General features: G+C 44.8%; 1 protein-coding gene across 4 annotated transcripts in view; it reads right to left on the bottom strand.

The window, feature by feature from the left end:
* Positions 1–13,494, bottom strand: part of glpc (Glycophorin-C) — a 41,784-nt gene extending 28,290 nt beyond the window's left edge. The window contains exons 1-2 of one of the 4 annotated variants that reach the window (XM_014165529.2): positions 13,175–13,494; positions 9,719–9,856 (exon numbers count right to left, since the gene is read on the bottom strand). In XM_014165529.2, the coding sequence (XP_014021004.1) occupies positions 9,719–9,800 (82 nt within the window). In that variant the 5' untranslated portion in view covers positions 9,801–9,856; positions 13,175–13,494. 4 annotated transcript variants of the gene reach the window in all.
* Positions 13,495–17,531: the final 4,037 nt, after the last annotated feature.

The raw sequence follows: 17,531 nt of genomic DNA, 5'->3' as shown, positions 1-17,531 counted from the left end.
TGATGTCAATTAGCCTAACAGAAGCTTCTAAAGCCATGACATCATTTTCTGGAAATTTCCAAGCTGTTTAGGCACAATCAACTTAGTGTATGTCAACCTCTGACCCACTGGAATTGTGATACAATGAATTTTAAGTGAAATAATCTGTCTGTAAACAATTGTTGGAAAAATTACTTGTGTCATGCACAACGTAGATGTCCTAACCGACTTGCCAAAACTATAGTCTTCTTAATGCTAGAGGGCAGTACTGCTTGTTACTCAGGCCCAGAAGCTAGGATATGCATATAATAGCATTGGATAGAAAACACTCTGAAGTTTTTAAAACTGTTAAAATAATGTCTGTGAGTATAACGGAACTGATATGGCAGGTGAAAACCCGAGGACAATCCATCCGGAATTAATTTTTGAGGTCACAGGCCATTTGAATACTTTTCTATGGATATTCAAAGGAATTCCTCCCAGATTGCAGTTCCTATGGCTTCCACTAGATGTCAACAGTCTTTAGAAAGAGTTTCAGGTTTGTTTTAAAAAAATAAGTTAGTAGCTGTAGTTTTTCAAGGTGGCTCTCATTTGGACTGTAGTCTTGTGGCGCACGTGGATGAGGGCGCCACATACTACATTCCGTCTTAAATTGTATCATTTATTTACATATTAGGGAACCTGAGGATTGATTCGAAATTATATTTGACTTGTTTGGACGAAGTGTATTGGTAACTTTTGGGATTCCTTTGTCTGTATGTTGAACGAGTGGAACGGGTGGGTTACTGAATCAAACGTGCCAACTAAACTGACTTTTTTGGGATATAAAGAACGACTTTATCGAACAAAACAATCATTTGTTGTGTAGCTGGGACCCTTGGGATTGCAACCAGAGGCAGATCTTCAAAGGTAAGTGATTTATTTTATCGCTATTTCTAATTTTTGTGACGCCTCTGCTGGTTTGGAAAATGTTTTTAATGCTGGTGTATGCGAGGCGCTGTCCTCAGATAATCGCATGGTATGCTTTCGGCGTAAAGCCTTTTTGAAATCTGACAAAGCGGTTGGATTAACAAGAAGTTCCGCTTTTAAACAATGTGAGACACTTGTATTTTCATTAATGTTTAATATTACGATTTTTGTATTTTGAATTTTGCGCTCTGCAATTTCACCGGATGTTGTCAAGGTGGGGCGCTAGTGGCACGCCTAGCCCAAAGAGGTTTTAACAAGACATTTGTGGAGTGGTTGAAAGAAGAGTTTTAATGACTCCAACCTAAGTGTATGTAAACTTCCGACTATATATCTCTGCAGCACTTTCTCTCAGTGGTGGAAAAAGTACCAAATTGTGATACTTGAGTAAAAATATTGATACCTTAATAGAAAGTTAAAATACTACTTGAGTAAACGTCTAAATGTATTTGGTTTTAAATATACTCAAGTATCAAAATGAAATGTAATTGCTAAAATATACTCAAAAGAAAAAGCAAAAGTAGAAGTATAAATCACTTAAAATTCCTTAAATGAAGCAACATAGACGGCACCATTGTTTTAAAAATGTACGGATAGCCAGGGGCACACTCCAACATTCAGACATCATTTACAAATTATGCATTTGAGTTTAGTGAGTTGGTCAGATCAGAGGCAGTAGGGGTGACCACGTGTTCTCTTCATAAGTGCGTAAACTGGAAATATTTCCTGTCCTGCTAAGCATTCAAAATATAACAAGTACTTTGGGTGTCAGGGAAATGTGTGGAGTAAAAAGTAGATTATTTTCTCTTGGAATGTAGAGAAGTAAAAGTAAAAGTAGTCCAAAATAAAAATAGTAAATTAAAGTACAGATACCCCCTTATGTACTTTACAACATTGCTTGATCTCAGCCTCGCCTGGACTGTTCCCCTCTGTTACTCTCTGATTCTCTATCTTTGTCTGCCTAATTCTCTCACTCTTTCTCTCCCTCTCTTCTCTCTCACACTCTCACTCTCTCTCTCCCTCTCCTCTCCCTCCCTCTCTCTCCCTCTCCTCTCCCTCACTCTCTCTCCCTCTCCTCTCTCTCACACTCGCTCTCTCACTCTCTCTCTCCCTCTTTTCACCTGTCTTACTTTTGAAAGTAGAGTATTTGTATTTGTATTTATTTATTTTTATCAGACTTATTTGCCATACCTTTCGTCTCATCCCTCTCTACCATAAACTGTTTCAATTCCTCATCAATCCAAGGAGATTTAACCGTTTTTCCAGTAATTTTCTTAATTCGTGCATGCTGTGGCAGACGGCAGGGAGAGGTGAGGGGAGTGTTATTTGAGGAGCGATATCTTGCAGGTAGCTGGCTCCACCCCCAGGCCTTATATGGACTTCCTGCCCCAACGAGGAAAGGCTGTGGGTCGTTAAGCCAGTGGGTGCTTCTGGATAAAGGAGGAAGCAGCCTGCATAAAGGAGCAGAGGAGGTGAGAGAAACAAGAGCGGTATGAAGAGTGAGAGAAACAAGAGCGGTATGAAGAGTGAGAGAAACAAGAGCGGTATGAAGAGTGAGAGAAACAAGAGAGGTATGAAGAGGGAGAGAAGTGAGAGAAACAAGAGCGGTATGAAGAGGGAGAGAAGTGAGAGAAATAAGAGCGGTATGAAGAGAGAGAAACAAGAGCGGTATGAAGAGGGAGAGAAACAAGAGCGGTATGAAGAGGGAGAGAAGTGAGAGAAACAAGAGCGGTATGAAGAGGGAGAGAAATGAGAGAAACAAGAGCGATATGAAGAGGGAGAGAAATGAGAGAAACAAGAGCTGTATGAAGAGGGAGAGAAGTGAGAGAAACAAGAGAGGTATGAAGAGGGAGAGAAGTGAGAGAAACAAGAGAGGTATGAAGAGGGAGAGAAGTGAGAGAAACAAGAGAGGTATGAAGAGGGAGAGAAGTGAGAGAAACAAGAGAGGTATGAAGAGGGAGAGAAGTGAGAGAAACAAGAGAGGTATGAAGAGGGAGAGAAGTGAGAGAAACAAGAGAGGTATGAAGAGGGAGAGAAGTGAGAGAAACAAGAGAGGTATGAAGAGGGAGAGAAGTGAGAGAAACAAGAGAGGTATGAAGAGGGAGAGAAGTGAGAGAAACAAGAGAGGTATGAAGAGGGAGAGAAGTGAGAGAAACAAGAGAGGTATGAAGAGGGAGAGAAGTGAGAGAAACAAGAGAGGTATGAAGAGGGAGAGAAGTGAGAGAAACAAGAGAGGTATGAAGAGGGAGAGAAGTGAGAGAAACAAGAGAGGTATGAAGAGGGAGAGAAGTGAGAGAAACAAGAGAGGTATGAAGAGGGAGAGAAGTGAGAGAAACAAGAGAGGTATGAAGAGGGAGAGAAGTGAGAGAAACAAGAGAGGTATGAAGAGGGAGAGAAGTGAGAGAAACAAGAGAGGTATGAAGAGGGAGAGAAGTGAGAGAAATGAGAGGTATGAAGAGGGAGAGAAGTGAGAGAAACAAGAGAGGTATGAAGAAGGAGAGAAGTGAGAGAAACAAGAGAGGTATGAAGAGGGAGAGAAGTGAGAGAAACAAGAGAGGTATGAAGGAGAGAAGTGAGAGAAACAAGAGAGGTATGAAGAAGGAGAGAAATGAGAGAAACAAGAGAGGTATGAAGAGTGAGAGAAACAAGAGAGGTATGAAGGAGAGAAGTGAGAGAAACAAGAGAGGTATGAAGAAGGAGAGAAATGAGAGAAACAAGAGAGGTATGAAGGAGAGAAGTGAGAGAAACAAGAGAGGTATGAAGAGTGAGAGAAACAAGAGAGCGAAATCTGTGTGATTGCCCGTTGTGACCTGAACTGTTGGACTAACCCCTTTGTGTACCGGACCGGATTGGCTGAGGACCCGAGTGTGAAGATTACCCCTGGAAAACGGAACGGACAAAGAAAACGGCTTGTGGACTGTGAGGTGATTGGTGAATTCCCCCTTCTTTCCCCATGTACGAACATCCCTAATAAACTTCTCCTTCGCATTCTATTTGTGCTACTGGTGCCTGTTTTGTTATTGAACTTGGTGACGTGGAAACCCCACACCCTTGATCTTGCTACAATGCTTATTAGTAACTGGAATAAGTAATTTCATAAATGTGTCAAGTGCAGCATCTGGTTGCTCCTCATTGCATACCAGCAAATATTCTTTACGTCATCAACATATGATTCACTACAAAACGTATTGTATGACCTCTTAAACTATATTAGGCCCAGCCTTTGGAACTTAAGTTTTTATACAGTAAAAACCCTGAAGGTCAAAGTAGAGGAAGGGGAAAATCTCACTCACTGCCTCCTCACAAGCAGCGCCTCGGCTGAATGCACTGCTCCAGCAGCCCAAACAATTCAAGGTCCGCTCTGCTGTCATCTCTCAGCTCCTTTAAGACACATGCTAAAAATGGAGTCTCCATTTTTCTGTCCTTTCCTTACTGTCTGAGATGCTACATAAAGGTCTCTGAACTACAACTGAGAGGTTAGCGTGCGGGAGGGGGGATAGCTCTATTTCCATGTCTGGGAAAATGATGGCTGCTGTTTTACGACCTCCAAACCAACTGTGCTTTTTCGCATTGTTTAACTTATTTTGGACATAATGTTGCTGCTGTGGGGCCAGACGGATTACCAGGACGTGCACTCAGAGCATGCACAGACCAACTGGTAAGTATATTTGGGCGGCAGGGTAGCCTAGTGGTTAGAGCGTTGGGCTAGTAACCGAAAGGTTGCAAGTTCAAATCCCCGAGCTGACAAGGCACAGATCTATCATTCTGCCCCTGAACAAGGCAGTACCTCTTGTTCCTAGGCCATCATTGAAAATAAGAATTTGTTCTTAACTGACTTGCCTAGTTAAAGGTAAAAAAAAAAGTCACTGACATTTTCAACCTCTCCCTGACTGAGTCAGTAATACCTACATGTTTCAAGCAGGCCACCATAGTCCCTGTGCCAAAGAAAACAAAGGTAACTTGCCTAAATGACTACCGACGCGTAGCACTCACGTCTGTAGCCATGAAGGGCTTTGAAAGTCTGGTCATGGCTCACATCAACACCATCCCGGGAAACCCTAGACCCACCCCCATTTGCATACCGCCCCAAGAGATCCCCAGATGATGCAATCTCAATCGCACTCCACACTGCCCTTTCCCACCTGGACAAAAGGGACACCTATGTGAGAATGCTTTTCATTGACTACAGATCAGCGTTTAACACAAAAATCATCACTAAGCTAAGGATCCTGGGAATTAACACCTCCCTCTGCAACTGGATTCTGGACTTCCTGTCGGACCACACCCAGGTGGTAAGTGTAGGTAACAACACATCTGCCACGCTGATCCTGAACAAGGGGACCCCCGGGGGTGTGTGCTTAGTCCCCTCCTGTACTCCCTGTTCACTTACGACTGTGTGGCCAAGCACAACTCCAACACCCTCTTTAAGTTTGCTACTGACACAACAGTGTCATTAGCAAACTGCCTGATCACAGACAACTATGAGACAGCCTATAGGGAGGAGGTCAGAGACCTGGCAGTGTGGTGCCAGGACATCCACCTCTTCCTCAACGTGAGCAAGACAAAGGAGATGATCGTAGACTACAGGAAAAGGAGGGCCGAACATGCCCCCATTCACATCGATGGGGCTGTTGCGGAGTGGGTCGAGAGTTTCAACTTCCTTGGTGTCCACATCACCAACAAACTATCATGGTCCAAACACACCAAGACAGTTGTGAAGAGGGCATGACAACACCTTTTCCCCCTCAGGAGACTGAAAAGATTTGGCATGGGTCCCCAGATCCTCAAAAAGTTCTACAGCTGCACCGTCGAGAGCATCCTGACCGGTTGCATCACGGCCTGGTATGGCAACTGCTCGGCATCTGACCGTGAGGCACTACAGAGGGTAATGCGTACGGCCCAGTACATCACTGGCTCCAAGCTTCCTGCCATCCAGGACCTATATACTATGCGGTGTCAGAGGAAGGCCCAAAAAATTGTCAAAGACTCCAGTCACCCAAGTCATAGACTGTTCTCTCTACTACTGCATGCCAAGCAGAACTGGAGCGCCAGCCAAGTTTAGGTCCAAAAGGCTCCTTAACAGCTTCTACCCCCAAGACACAAGACTGCTGAACAATTAATCAAATGGCCACCTGGACTATTTACACTGACATGAATAGTCGCTTTACTATGCAATGTCACTTTACCCCTACCTACATGTACAAATGACCTTCTTTAACCTGTACACCCGCACATTGACTCTGTACCGGTACCCCCTGTATATAGCCTCGGTATTGTTATTTTACTGTGTTACTTTTTATTTTTCACTGTAGTTTATTTAGATTAATTTTTTTACTCTAATTCTTGAATTCTTGAACTGCATTGTTGGTTAAGGGATTGTAAGTAAGTATTTCACCTGATGTTTTCGGGGCATGTTACAAATAACATTTAATTTGATTTAATGTTTCCATGTCTGTTCTTTGTTGCAAAAAGTTAGCATGGTACAGTACCTACGTGCACTAATAACACACATATAGAGGGCCTCTTTTCTATAGTAGGCTAATGACAACTGACAGCCACCAGACCAGCTGACTGACAGCCACCGGACCAGCTGACTGTCAGCCACCGGACCAGCTGACTGACAGCCACCGGACCAGCTGACTGTCAGCCACCGGACCAGCTGACTGACAGCCACCGGACCAGCTGACTGACAGCCACCGGACCAGCTGACTGACAGCCACCGGACCAGCTGACTGACAGCCACCGGACCAGCTGACTGACAGCCACCGGACCAGCTGACTGTCAGCCACCGGACCAGCTGACTGACAGCCACCGGACCAGCTGACTGACAGCCACCGGACCAGCTGACTGACAGCCACCGGACCAGCTGACTGACAGCCACCGGACCAGCTGACTGTCAGCCACCGGACCAGCTGACTGACAGCCACCGGACCAGCTGACTGACAGCCACCGGACCAGCTGACTGTCAGCCACCGGACCAGCTGACTGACAGCCACCGGACCAGCTGACTGACAGCCACCGGACCAGCTGACTGACAGCCACCGGACCAGCTGACTGACAGCCACCGGACCAGCTGACTGTCAGCCACCGGACCAGCTGACTGACAGCCACCGGACCAGCTGACTGACAGCCACCGGACCAGCTGACTGACAGCCACCGGACCAGCTGACTGTCAGCCACCGGACCAGCTGACTGACAGCCACCGGACCAGCTGACTGACAGCCACCGGACCAGCTGACTGTCAGCCACCGGACCAGCTGACTGTCAGCCACCGGACCAGCTGACTGACAGCCACCGGACCAGCTGACTGACAGCCAGCAGAGCTGTTTATGCAAACAAACAACATCAGGCACTGGCTGCTTCACAGACACTGCTTTTGTACTGCTACTACCAGCTGGTTGCAAAACAGATCATTATTCTTCAACACCTATTCAATGTGTCCTGGCCCACAATTGGTGCTTGTTGAGCAAATGGATTGTTAACAGACCTGCATACATATAGATGATCAAATGTACATACACCTTAGTGTGTGGTTAAATCAATCTTGTATTCAGGGTTGTGTGTGCAGTCATGTAGTTATAAACTCAAAGCCTTATGTAAAAAAAAAACAGAATACCTCACTCTGCTAGTTGTTTATTTGACCTCAGCAACAAGATGTCCCCTACAAGGTCATATTGCAATCGTACGGTGAAGGATACATCACTACACAAGGATGACTCCAATGCAATGTTATGACTGCCACACACATGTAATTCATTTGAGGTTCACAAACGTGGCCCTGTGCTATAGGTAGGGAATGATTCAACCTGTAGGCATGGTGGCATGTAATTGTCAATTAACATTAAAATCACATTTGGCCCATAGCACTTTAGGAACATCAGCAGCCAAGCATGATGGCACATTTTATGCTCGCTTAATCATGATCATTTCACAGAGAGAGTTACTGGAGCTCATCCTCACTCACAAGTGACAAGTCAGTCTCTAAAGTTGGGTCTTTTTCTCGTGGATTTTGAAATAACCGGACCTCTTTTTTTGCTTCAACCCAATTCCTGTCAGTAGTTACTGCACAATATCAAATTAAATCTTAAAGCCCTCAAATATTATTTTACAAGTTTTTTTTTAGGTGTGCTGAGTAAAATGAATCTCTTACGAGGAGAAATAATAAGTTGTGCACAGATAAATAATGTAACGCTACCCACCCTTCATAAAGTTCATATGCTTCATGAGGTGGAGAACCAGTAACTGGCTTCAGTAGCAGCAGATCGTCGTTATATTTGCTGCTGTCGCTCCTCTGTTACTAAAATGAAGTTTAAAAAAATGCATCAACAGAAAATAGCAACAGTCAGGTCCTGAAAGACAGCGTTATAAATTCTAATGGCACTTGCTTCCCTCTCTCCTTGGCCTATAGCTGCCTCTGTCATTGTGTAGCCTACAGGTGTATTGTGTGATAAGACTTGCTATTACATTATTACCTTAAATGTTTGAGAGTACGATGTATGGAGAGAAAACAGGATCTAAGCACTGACTGGAGAGACACTAACTAAGCCAATGGCCGACGTGGTAGTATTCTCCACATTCCAATCACAGCCTCCCTTTGTGGTTCCACCATTTATCCTGGAACCCACAGAAATGGATATATACGGTAACTGACTATTACATTTTCGGCCAGGTTGCAAGGGTGCAAGCCTGAGAAATTTGCTTTGCTTCTCATATCCAGCCAGATTAACTGTTTGTTTGTCATTGCATCTTCTAATGAGAGTGTACATTTTTCTCATGATGCGATTGCGCCTTGTTAAATCAGAGATAAAAGTCCCATTAAACAGCAGTCTTAAAGTGCCTGGTTGTGAGAGCTGTTTTTATCCTGCAGGTTTCTAGTTGCCTCTCTGGCAATGGGTCCCTTGCTGTCAGGCCAGGGCACGGGGATCTGAGAAGGTCTATATTCACACCTGTCATATCGCCTGGCTGCTCCCTCTCCCCGACACCCGAGGAGACAACAGTAGCATGCACAAGGGACAGCATAGCTGGAGTCTCCCCTGACTTTGAAAAGTGAAGGCATTTCTAACAGACAAGCATCTACCTCCTTTCCTCCCATACTTGTGTGCCTCAGGTATTTTTCTATACATAACCATACACTTCCAGCATCTATTTGGTCTGATAGCAGGTGGCAACCTGTCTGTCAAAGCATATTCAATGATTATTTCAGTTTAACAATTGTATCATTCTTCTTCCTGCGCTGTCAATGTTAGGCCACTTTACAAGGCAGCTCTTGACAGGAAACACATGGGTGGAGTAAAAAAAAATGAACAAAAAACCCCTGTCAAATTCAACTGAACAATGCAAGACAGAGTAAAATAAAACAGCTGCTTGCTGCCATTCATTTTGTTTTGTTTTCTTGATTGCAACACTCCTGACCTCCCAGTTATACGAGCAGCACTCAACATGCCTCTTGGACCACCAGGTGTTTGATACATGTTATGCTTCAGGGGTTTTCTCTCTCAGGGGTCAACAAGGTCAGCAGTCATGTGCTTTACAATGTGGAGTACGGGGGTTGTCAGGAGATACAGTACAGTGAGTCTGTTTCAGTAGTTCTACTCCAAACTCTTCTCCTTTCTGTTTTACAGTGCAGCAGCAGAAGATGTCATATTGGAATTCCACGCATGCTTAGGGATTGTTCTGATCTGCAAGACCCAGGCCCCAGGCAGCTCAGACAGGTAAAGAGTGGTGTGGTGTGGTGGTTAAACGGTACCAGACCTGACCGTGGGAGAATACTCACTGGTTGGCATGAGTTGTGTCATGGCTTCTGGTTTCGCTTGGTCCGGGGTCGCGTTAAAGGCCACAGCCGTGGAGTTCTCCATGTCGAGCAGAGCGGGTGTCAGGCAGGACGTCAGGAGAGGGGGATTGAGGGGGACAGCTGACAGGGAGAGGAAGAGAAGGAGAAAGAGAGAGAGCAATAGAGAGATGGAATTTGGAGGGTAAAGGGGGATCCTGAAGGAGGAGTGTAGGGGTGTTACTCGGCTCTATGTATCAAATCTCTATAAGAAAGGAAGTCAGAGGAAATAGTATATTAATGTCTCAATCTCTCTTAGCCTGTTTGGTATAGGTGAAATAAACTTATACTGTACACACACACACACACACACACACACACACACACACACACACACACACACACACACACACACACACACACACACACACACACACACACACACACACACACACACACACACACACACACACACACACACACACACACACACACACACACACACACGCACACGTACGTACACCATGGACTGTTGCGCTGTTGCACTCACTAGATCGTACTGTTCTGTCCCAGATTTAGGCATATGAATAACAGATCCCACCTCTCATTTCTACATAGACAATATCTAAGAAGTTTTGCAAGTATCTCACTCCAAACTGTCAATCAAATCACAGTGGGTCGTGACTCACCAAAAATCTGAGGCTACCTATCCTATCCCATTCCCTTGGACGTGGTCCATAATCCCTCCTCCCTCCCTCTGCTTCCGTGTATCTACAGCCTGCTGCTGACCCAACACCTTTCTAACAAACAGAGGAAGTGCAGCTTTGAGGAAGCATGGAGCCCAGCCTTATCACAGTCAAACAGTCAGATAGACAGTTTACTCTTGAGAGCTGAATAACTCTCCACTCACCCCCCCTCCCCGCCCTCCTCACACCAAACCTGTTTGTCCTGTCCTGTCTGCCGTCTCCCCTGTCTGTCCTGTCCTGTCTGCTGTCTCCCCTGTCTGTCCTGTCTGGCGTCTCCCCTGTCTGTTCTGTCTGCCGTCTCCCCTGTCTGTCCTGTCTGCCGTCTCCCCTGTCTGTCCTGTCTGGCGTCTCCCCTGTCTGTCCTGTCTGCTGTCTCTCCTGTCTGTCCTGTCTGGCGTCTCCCCTGTCTGTCCTGTCTGCTGTCTCCCCTGTCTGTCCTGTCTGCCGTCTCCCCTGTCTGTCCTGTCTGCCGTCTCCCCTGTCTGTCCTGTCTGCTGTCTCCCCTGTCTGTCCTGTCTGCCGTCTCCCCTGTCTGTCCTGTCTGCTGTCTCCCCGGTCTGTCCTGTCTGGCGTCTCCCCTGTCTGTCCTGTCTGCTGTCTCCCCTGTCTGTCCTGTCTGCTGTCTCCCCTATCTGTCCTGTCTTCCGTCTCCCCTGTCTGTCCTGTCTTCCATCTCCCCTGTCTGCCATCTGTCCTGTCTGCTGTTTCCCCTGTCTGCAGTCTCCCCTGTCTGTCCTGTCTGCTGTCTCCCCTGTCTGTCCTGTCTGCCGTCCCCCCTGTCTGTCCTGTCTGCCGTCTCCCCTGCCTGTCCTGTCTACTGTCTCCCCTGTCTGTCCTGTCTGCTGTCTCCCCTGTCTGTCCTGTCTGTCCTGTCTGCCATCTCCCCTGTCTCTCCTGCCTGTCCTGTCTGCCGTCTCCCCTGTCTGTCCTGTCTGCTGTCTCCCCTGTCTGTCCTGTCTGCCGTCTCCCCTGTCTGTCCTGTCTGCTGTCTCCCCTGTCTGTCCTGTCTGGCGTCTCCCCTGTCTGTCCTGTCTGCTGTCTCCCCTGTCTGTCCTGTCTGCTGTCTCCCCTGTCTGTCCTGTCTGCTGTCTCCCCTGTCTGTCCTGTCTGCTGTCTCCCCTGTCTATCCTGTCTGCCATCTCCCCTGTCTCCCCTATCTGTCCTGTCTTCCGTCTCCCCTGTCTGTCCTGTCTTCCATCTCCCCTGTCTGCCATCTGTCCTGTCTGCTGTTTCCCCTGTCTGCAGTCTCCCCTGTCTGTCCTGTCTGCTGTCTCCCCTGTCTGTCCTGTCTGCCGTCTCCCCTGTCTGTCCTGTCTGCTGTCTCCCCTGTCTCCCCTGTCTGCCATCTCCCCTGTCTGCCCTGTCTGCCATCTCTCCTGTCTGTCCTGGCTGCTGTCTCCCCTGTCTGTCTTGTCTGCTGTCTCCCCTCTCTGTCCTGTCTGCTGTCTCCCCTGTCTGCCGTCTCTCCTGTCTGTCCTGTCTATCCTGTCTGCTGTCTCCCCTGTCTGCCGTCTCCCCTGTCTGTCCTGTCTGTCCTATCTGCTGTCTCCCCTGTCTGCAATCTACCCTGTCTGTCCTGTCTGTCCTATCTGCTGTCTCCCCTGTCTGTCCTGTCTATCCTGTCTGCTGTCTCCCCTGTCTGCAGTCTACCCTGTCTGTCCTGTCTGCCGTCTCCCCTGTCTGTCCTTTCTGCCGTCTCTCCTGTCTGTCTTGTCTGTCCTGTCTACTGCTCTTCCTATGGTACTCAGTCAGCCTCTCTTATGTCACAATAGATGATGTTCTGTGTGATCAAGCTTCCTCTGTTCAAAGGAATAATTAATGTGTCTAACGGTCTAATATTTTGGCCTTTGTACTTTGTACCTTTGTGTTATATTTTGAAAGTTAGAGCATATGCGACTCCAGAACATTAGGTTCAGCACGCACAGCAGGTGTGATGCTCTGACATCACCATGGTTACACAGAATATGTCAGTAACGGTAATTAACTTGATTGGGACCGAATGTCCTGGATCATTTTATCTCAGAACTTCTGTGTCTTGGAGAGTCTTGCAGCACCCAACCAATGTTAGTAAACAACCAAAATGTTTTGACTCCAGGGTCTCATGTAGAATCCAAGCATTGATTCTGAACTTAATTTACCACAGAAGTAATTTTGAACAACGTTTTCAGTGTTTGGCGTCTAATGGCTGACTGGGTGCCACGACGAGGACCAGATGTCAAACCCAGCTGCACTGTCACATGAGCTGAAAGGGCAGTTTGACTTTTGTTTTCATAAAAACGCAGACTACTGCATCATAGATGCATAAACCCACCTAGGTTATTGTACATACCACTGTCTGCCTCCATTATAACTTAACAGAAGTGTCTTATGTGAGGAGACACAGGCACACTTTGACCAATGTTGAGGTGAGAAAAGAGCCTTGTGGTTGTCACAAACCTCCAAATGGAAATGGCAGCTTGTGTGAGTAAACAACCAATCAACAAGTTGCCTCGTCATTTCCTCCTTCAATAATAGTGACGATGTCACCGTATAGTATATCTTTGACTTCAGCGGCTCTTTTATTATGACAACTGGTCATCTGTCAAGAGCTGTCTCAGACCGTTCTCACTTGGCCCCTGTCCAAATGATCCTCTAACAGCATTAAGAGAATGCTGAAGAAAAAAACATACTTTAGAAGTAGTTTTCACAAAGGACCTTAAAAGGAGCATGCACTCACCAAATTTCCAGAGCTGCACAGCAACACGTTTCCAAGAATTCCTGCCTACACTCTCTAACTCCACTCTCCAAGAAGAAACTGTTATTCAGAAAAGAGCAACAGAATGTTTAAGGTCCGTTAGTCCTCCCTCTTCACCAATCTTTCACCTTATACCGTTCACTCAAACACTGTCTGTAGACAACCCTTTTTTTTTAAATCTCGCCCTGAAAACTGGGTGTGCTGTGCAGCATGTGAACTGTACTTTTTCCCCCCCAGTGCCTGTAAACTCAATCCCCTAACTAATGATCTCTTCTGCTCAACCAATGGACCGAGAGGCCCCTCCCAGCAACAAGCAAATTATTCCCAAGTTTCACTTTAGGCCAGGGTAGGCTAGAGGGAGGAGACAGGAAGAGGGAGGAGAAGAAGGGGTAGGGCATTGACCTCTATCCAAAATGTAGTCTGTGAAGGACTGCCGTTGACTGTTAAGGCTGTGGACCGAGCAGAAACACATTCATCATGGGAGTTATGTAGTCCAAAACCCTGGGATCGATTCGGGTAAGGTTTGCTCAAACTGACTTAAAGGAGCAATAACAAAGGGTCACCCCACTATTGTTTTGGTAAACAGCTGAGGAATGTGGCTGGAACAATTTAACCACTCTCAAGTTCATTAAACAGAACTATGGATCCAAGGACTGACAATACATGATATCAAAATGATAGTTTTAACCATGTTTTGAGGGTTTACAGTTTCTTTACAATTACATTTTTTGACGAACAAAGAAAAGCAAGCGCATATTTGGGTTCCGATGTGGTACAACTGTTGAACTAAGCTCTTGAGGCATTCATAAGTTATATTGGTCAAGAATCAATGGGTATATCATTTATTTAAAAGTCCAAAAATGGATGTACCAATAGCAGATTGCCCCTTTAACAGAGAGGGTTTTGAGCCTATAGGGAATTAAATCCATGGCTCTAGAGTTACAGTTGTGTGGAATGAGGGAGAGCGATGAGAGAACGGGACAGGAATTTGAACAGCTGCACAATACTTAGGGAGTGTTCATCTAAACGCCATCTCCAGTTGCACTACACAGTACAAGTAGCAAGAACAGTACAAACCGTGTCTGCCTCTGTTACCATTTTGTAAAAGATTCTAAAGAATTCTCGAGGTGTTCTAAGACGAACGAGGGATATTATCCAACAGATTATTAAGACTTAATGCACACTCCCTACAGCAGATATCGACTTTCATTTGGTCTGATGTATCAAGTCTGTTGTCAACATGGCAATTTAAACATACTATTCACTCAGTGTTACAATGAAAAGTATCGTTGAAAAGTATATTCATGTAACACTTAATACGTTAGCTCCAACTCGAAGCCAGAATCCTTTTTAATGGCCATGCTTGGCTCATTATGCGCGGTCAACTTTCACCTCAGCAAGACTCGATTGTGAACATAACCAATCCATGACTGAATGACAAAGAGGTGGGAGATATGTATCTGATCTCCATGTGTCAGTTCATTCTCATTATCCCTGACTTCTGCAGAGATCCTCTGCCAAGCTTGAAGCTAATCTTGTCCTTCTCTAGTCATGTTCCACGTTCCACAGACTATATAGAACCCAGGTGTCTTTCATCTCTGCACAAGGACCCAACTATACGATACTGAGATGACTGAATTATGCATAGAAAATTGGCATGATTACACAACAATACTCTCAACACAGCAAAACATGTTTTGAAAGGATGACGTCATCTTTTCATGATCAAAGTAGGAAGGTAGGCTACTGACTGTCAATGAGGCAATAGACTGAATATATCATTTTAGATTGAGCAAAGAATGCAACACCCATGAAAGCATCAATGATGGCTTTGTTACATCTACTCGAAAAACACTAACTGACAATTCATGTTTAATCTTGTTTTGTTAAACCACCATTTCAAACATATATTTTATTGTCCTTTGCTTATATTTAGAAAATATTTCCTCTGGCGCATTCATCTGGTTAGTGGCAGAGAGAAACTTTGAGGAATTAAAAAAGGCAGATGCTTGGTGTTTGGTGCAGGTGCCCTGAACATGTGGGATCTGTGTCTGTGGACCTAGTGGCACTACCACTAGGTGTAGATGGGGACCACTTTAATAGGTTTCCTGTTTCATGCCACATTTTGTTTAAATCTTGTGCCGTTCCAAGCCTAAGATAATAAGATATATGTTAACATTGTTTTAACATGTTTGTAGTAAAATAAGAATTGACAAAACACCACCTCCACATCTTTTTCAGGGGATGTATGAACTCATCGTCTCGGTTTACAGTTGACACATATCTTTATTCCTCCCTGTCTGACTTTCCAGGGTGTTTGTTTTCTGAGAGAGATGATATTGCTTATTCAACAGCATTATATTCATTTTGACATATACATGCAGTGGGATTGCTCATCATCTGGCCATTTATCAAAGATGTCTTGCACTCTATAAAATACTTCTCTCTGGCTCTACTTTCACACCGACACACACGATTTGACTAAACCCCTTCTGGCAAAGTCTTAAATCATCATGACCCAATCTTCCTATCTACGTTTGCTCAAATGCCTCTTGATTGCCACAACACAACTTCACGTCTGTCTGGATTGTTGTCATCTTCACCTCTGCCTTGCTCCAGCATTGTTGTCAACTTCACCTCTGTCTTCCTGAAGGATTGTTGTCAACTTCACCTCTGCCTTGCTGAAGCATTGTTGTCAACTTCACCTCTGTGTTCCTGAAGCATTGTTGTCAACCCAACCTGGTAAATGGTAAACAATTGTTATTTATTTACATGCATTTTCATTTATTTTTATTTGATCAGGTAGACCTAAATTGACTGAGAATACATTATCATTTGCAGCAACGACTTGGGAAATAGTTGCAGGAAAAAAGACAATTGGAAACTGGATGTATTGACCTTAAACATGATGTATTACCTGTAATACATTTAATGTTTACTTTTTAATTAGATAAAGACGATCAGGAAACACAATGGAAAAGAACTGGGAAGTAAAAATCAGTAACTAACAGAGAAGGAAAGATAAGCCCCTGTTTTTTAATCACATACTGTACCTTTGAATAACTGTTTTATTTTCTCTGTAGCCGAGAGATAGTATCTAAGAAACAAGCCTCAGACTCATCGATAGACAGGAAAATAGCGAATACTATAGGTTTCACAACCTGCTTATATAGAAAATAATAATAATAAACAGAAATACAGGCCAAATGTAATTTATCCTGAAATAAGTGAATCGAGGCTGTTTAGAGATAAAAGTGAGTTATATTGTACCCATCACCCATTGAGCGGAGAGTGATGTGGGGGTCCTCGACACATTGATGGACTGCAATTTAAATAAAGCTTGGCTAGCTGGAACTGAATAGCTTTTTAATTGCAACCATTTTCTTTAAAAAATGGGGGTGACTGGTGACTGTCAGGGACTACAGATGCCAGGCAAACAGTTTTTATACCCGTCTCGGTGGCACCAGATGTTTGCCTGTCATTTTAGCTATTACATTAATTACCTAGAAAACTCATTGTCTCACTGCATGCGTTGAGTTACTGAAGTGGTGATACTAAACATGAGCATAAAAGCTCATTTATTTGCATCACCAACCCTCGTGAATTTACGCAGTCACAGAGCATGGCATACCAAACGATAAGAATAACACATATCAGTCATATCATATGCAGTGATGAAGTGTTTGCATACTGTAGGTTCCTGTAGTAGTCTGATATATACAGTAGCTTACACCATATAACCCATATAATAGCCTGATCTATACATAACCCCATATAATAGCCTGATCTATACATAACCCCATTTAATAGCCTGATCTATACATAACCCCATAACCCCTGGGGCCAAGCTTCCTGCCATCCAGGACCTCAAAACCTCTATAAAAAGGTGTCAGAGGAAGGCCCTAAAAATTGACAAAGACTCCAGCCACCCTAGTGGGTGGCTGGCTCCGGTACGGCAAGCGGTACCGGAGCGCCAAGTCTAGGTCCAAAAGGTTTCTTAACAGCTTCCACCCCCAAGCCATAGGACTTGCTGAACAGCTAATCAAATGGCTACCCAGACTATTTACATTGAACTCCCTTTTTTATGCTGCTGCTACTCACTGTTTATTATCTACACATAGTTACTTTACCCCTACCTACATGTACATATTACCTCAATTACCTTGACTAACCTGTACCCCCGCACATTGACTTGGTACCATACCCTGTATATAGCCTCGCTGTTGTTATTTTATTGTTGCTCTTTTATTTTTTACTTTAGCTTATTTAGTAAATATTTTCCTAACTCTTATTTTTCTTAAAACTGCGTTGTTGGTTAAGGGCTTGTAAGTAAGCATTT

Source organism: Salmo salar, chromosome ssa21 (genome assembly GCF_905237065.1).
Source record: "Salmo salar chromosome ssa21, Ssal_v3.1, whole genome shotgun sequence".
Classification (NCBI taxonomy): Eukaryota; Metazoa; Chordata; class Actinopteri; order Salmoniformes; family Salmonidae; genus Salmo; species Salmo salar.
This window is presented reverse-complemented; position numbering and strand designations above follow the sequence as displayed.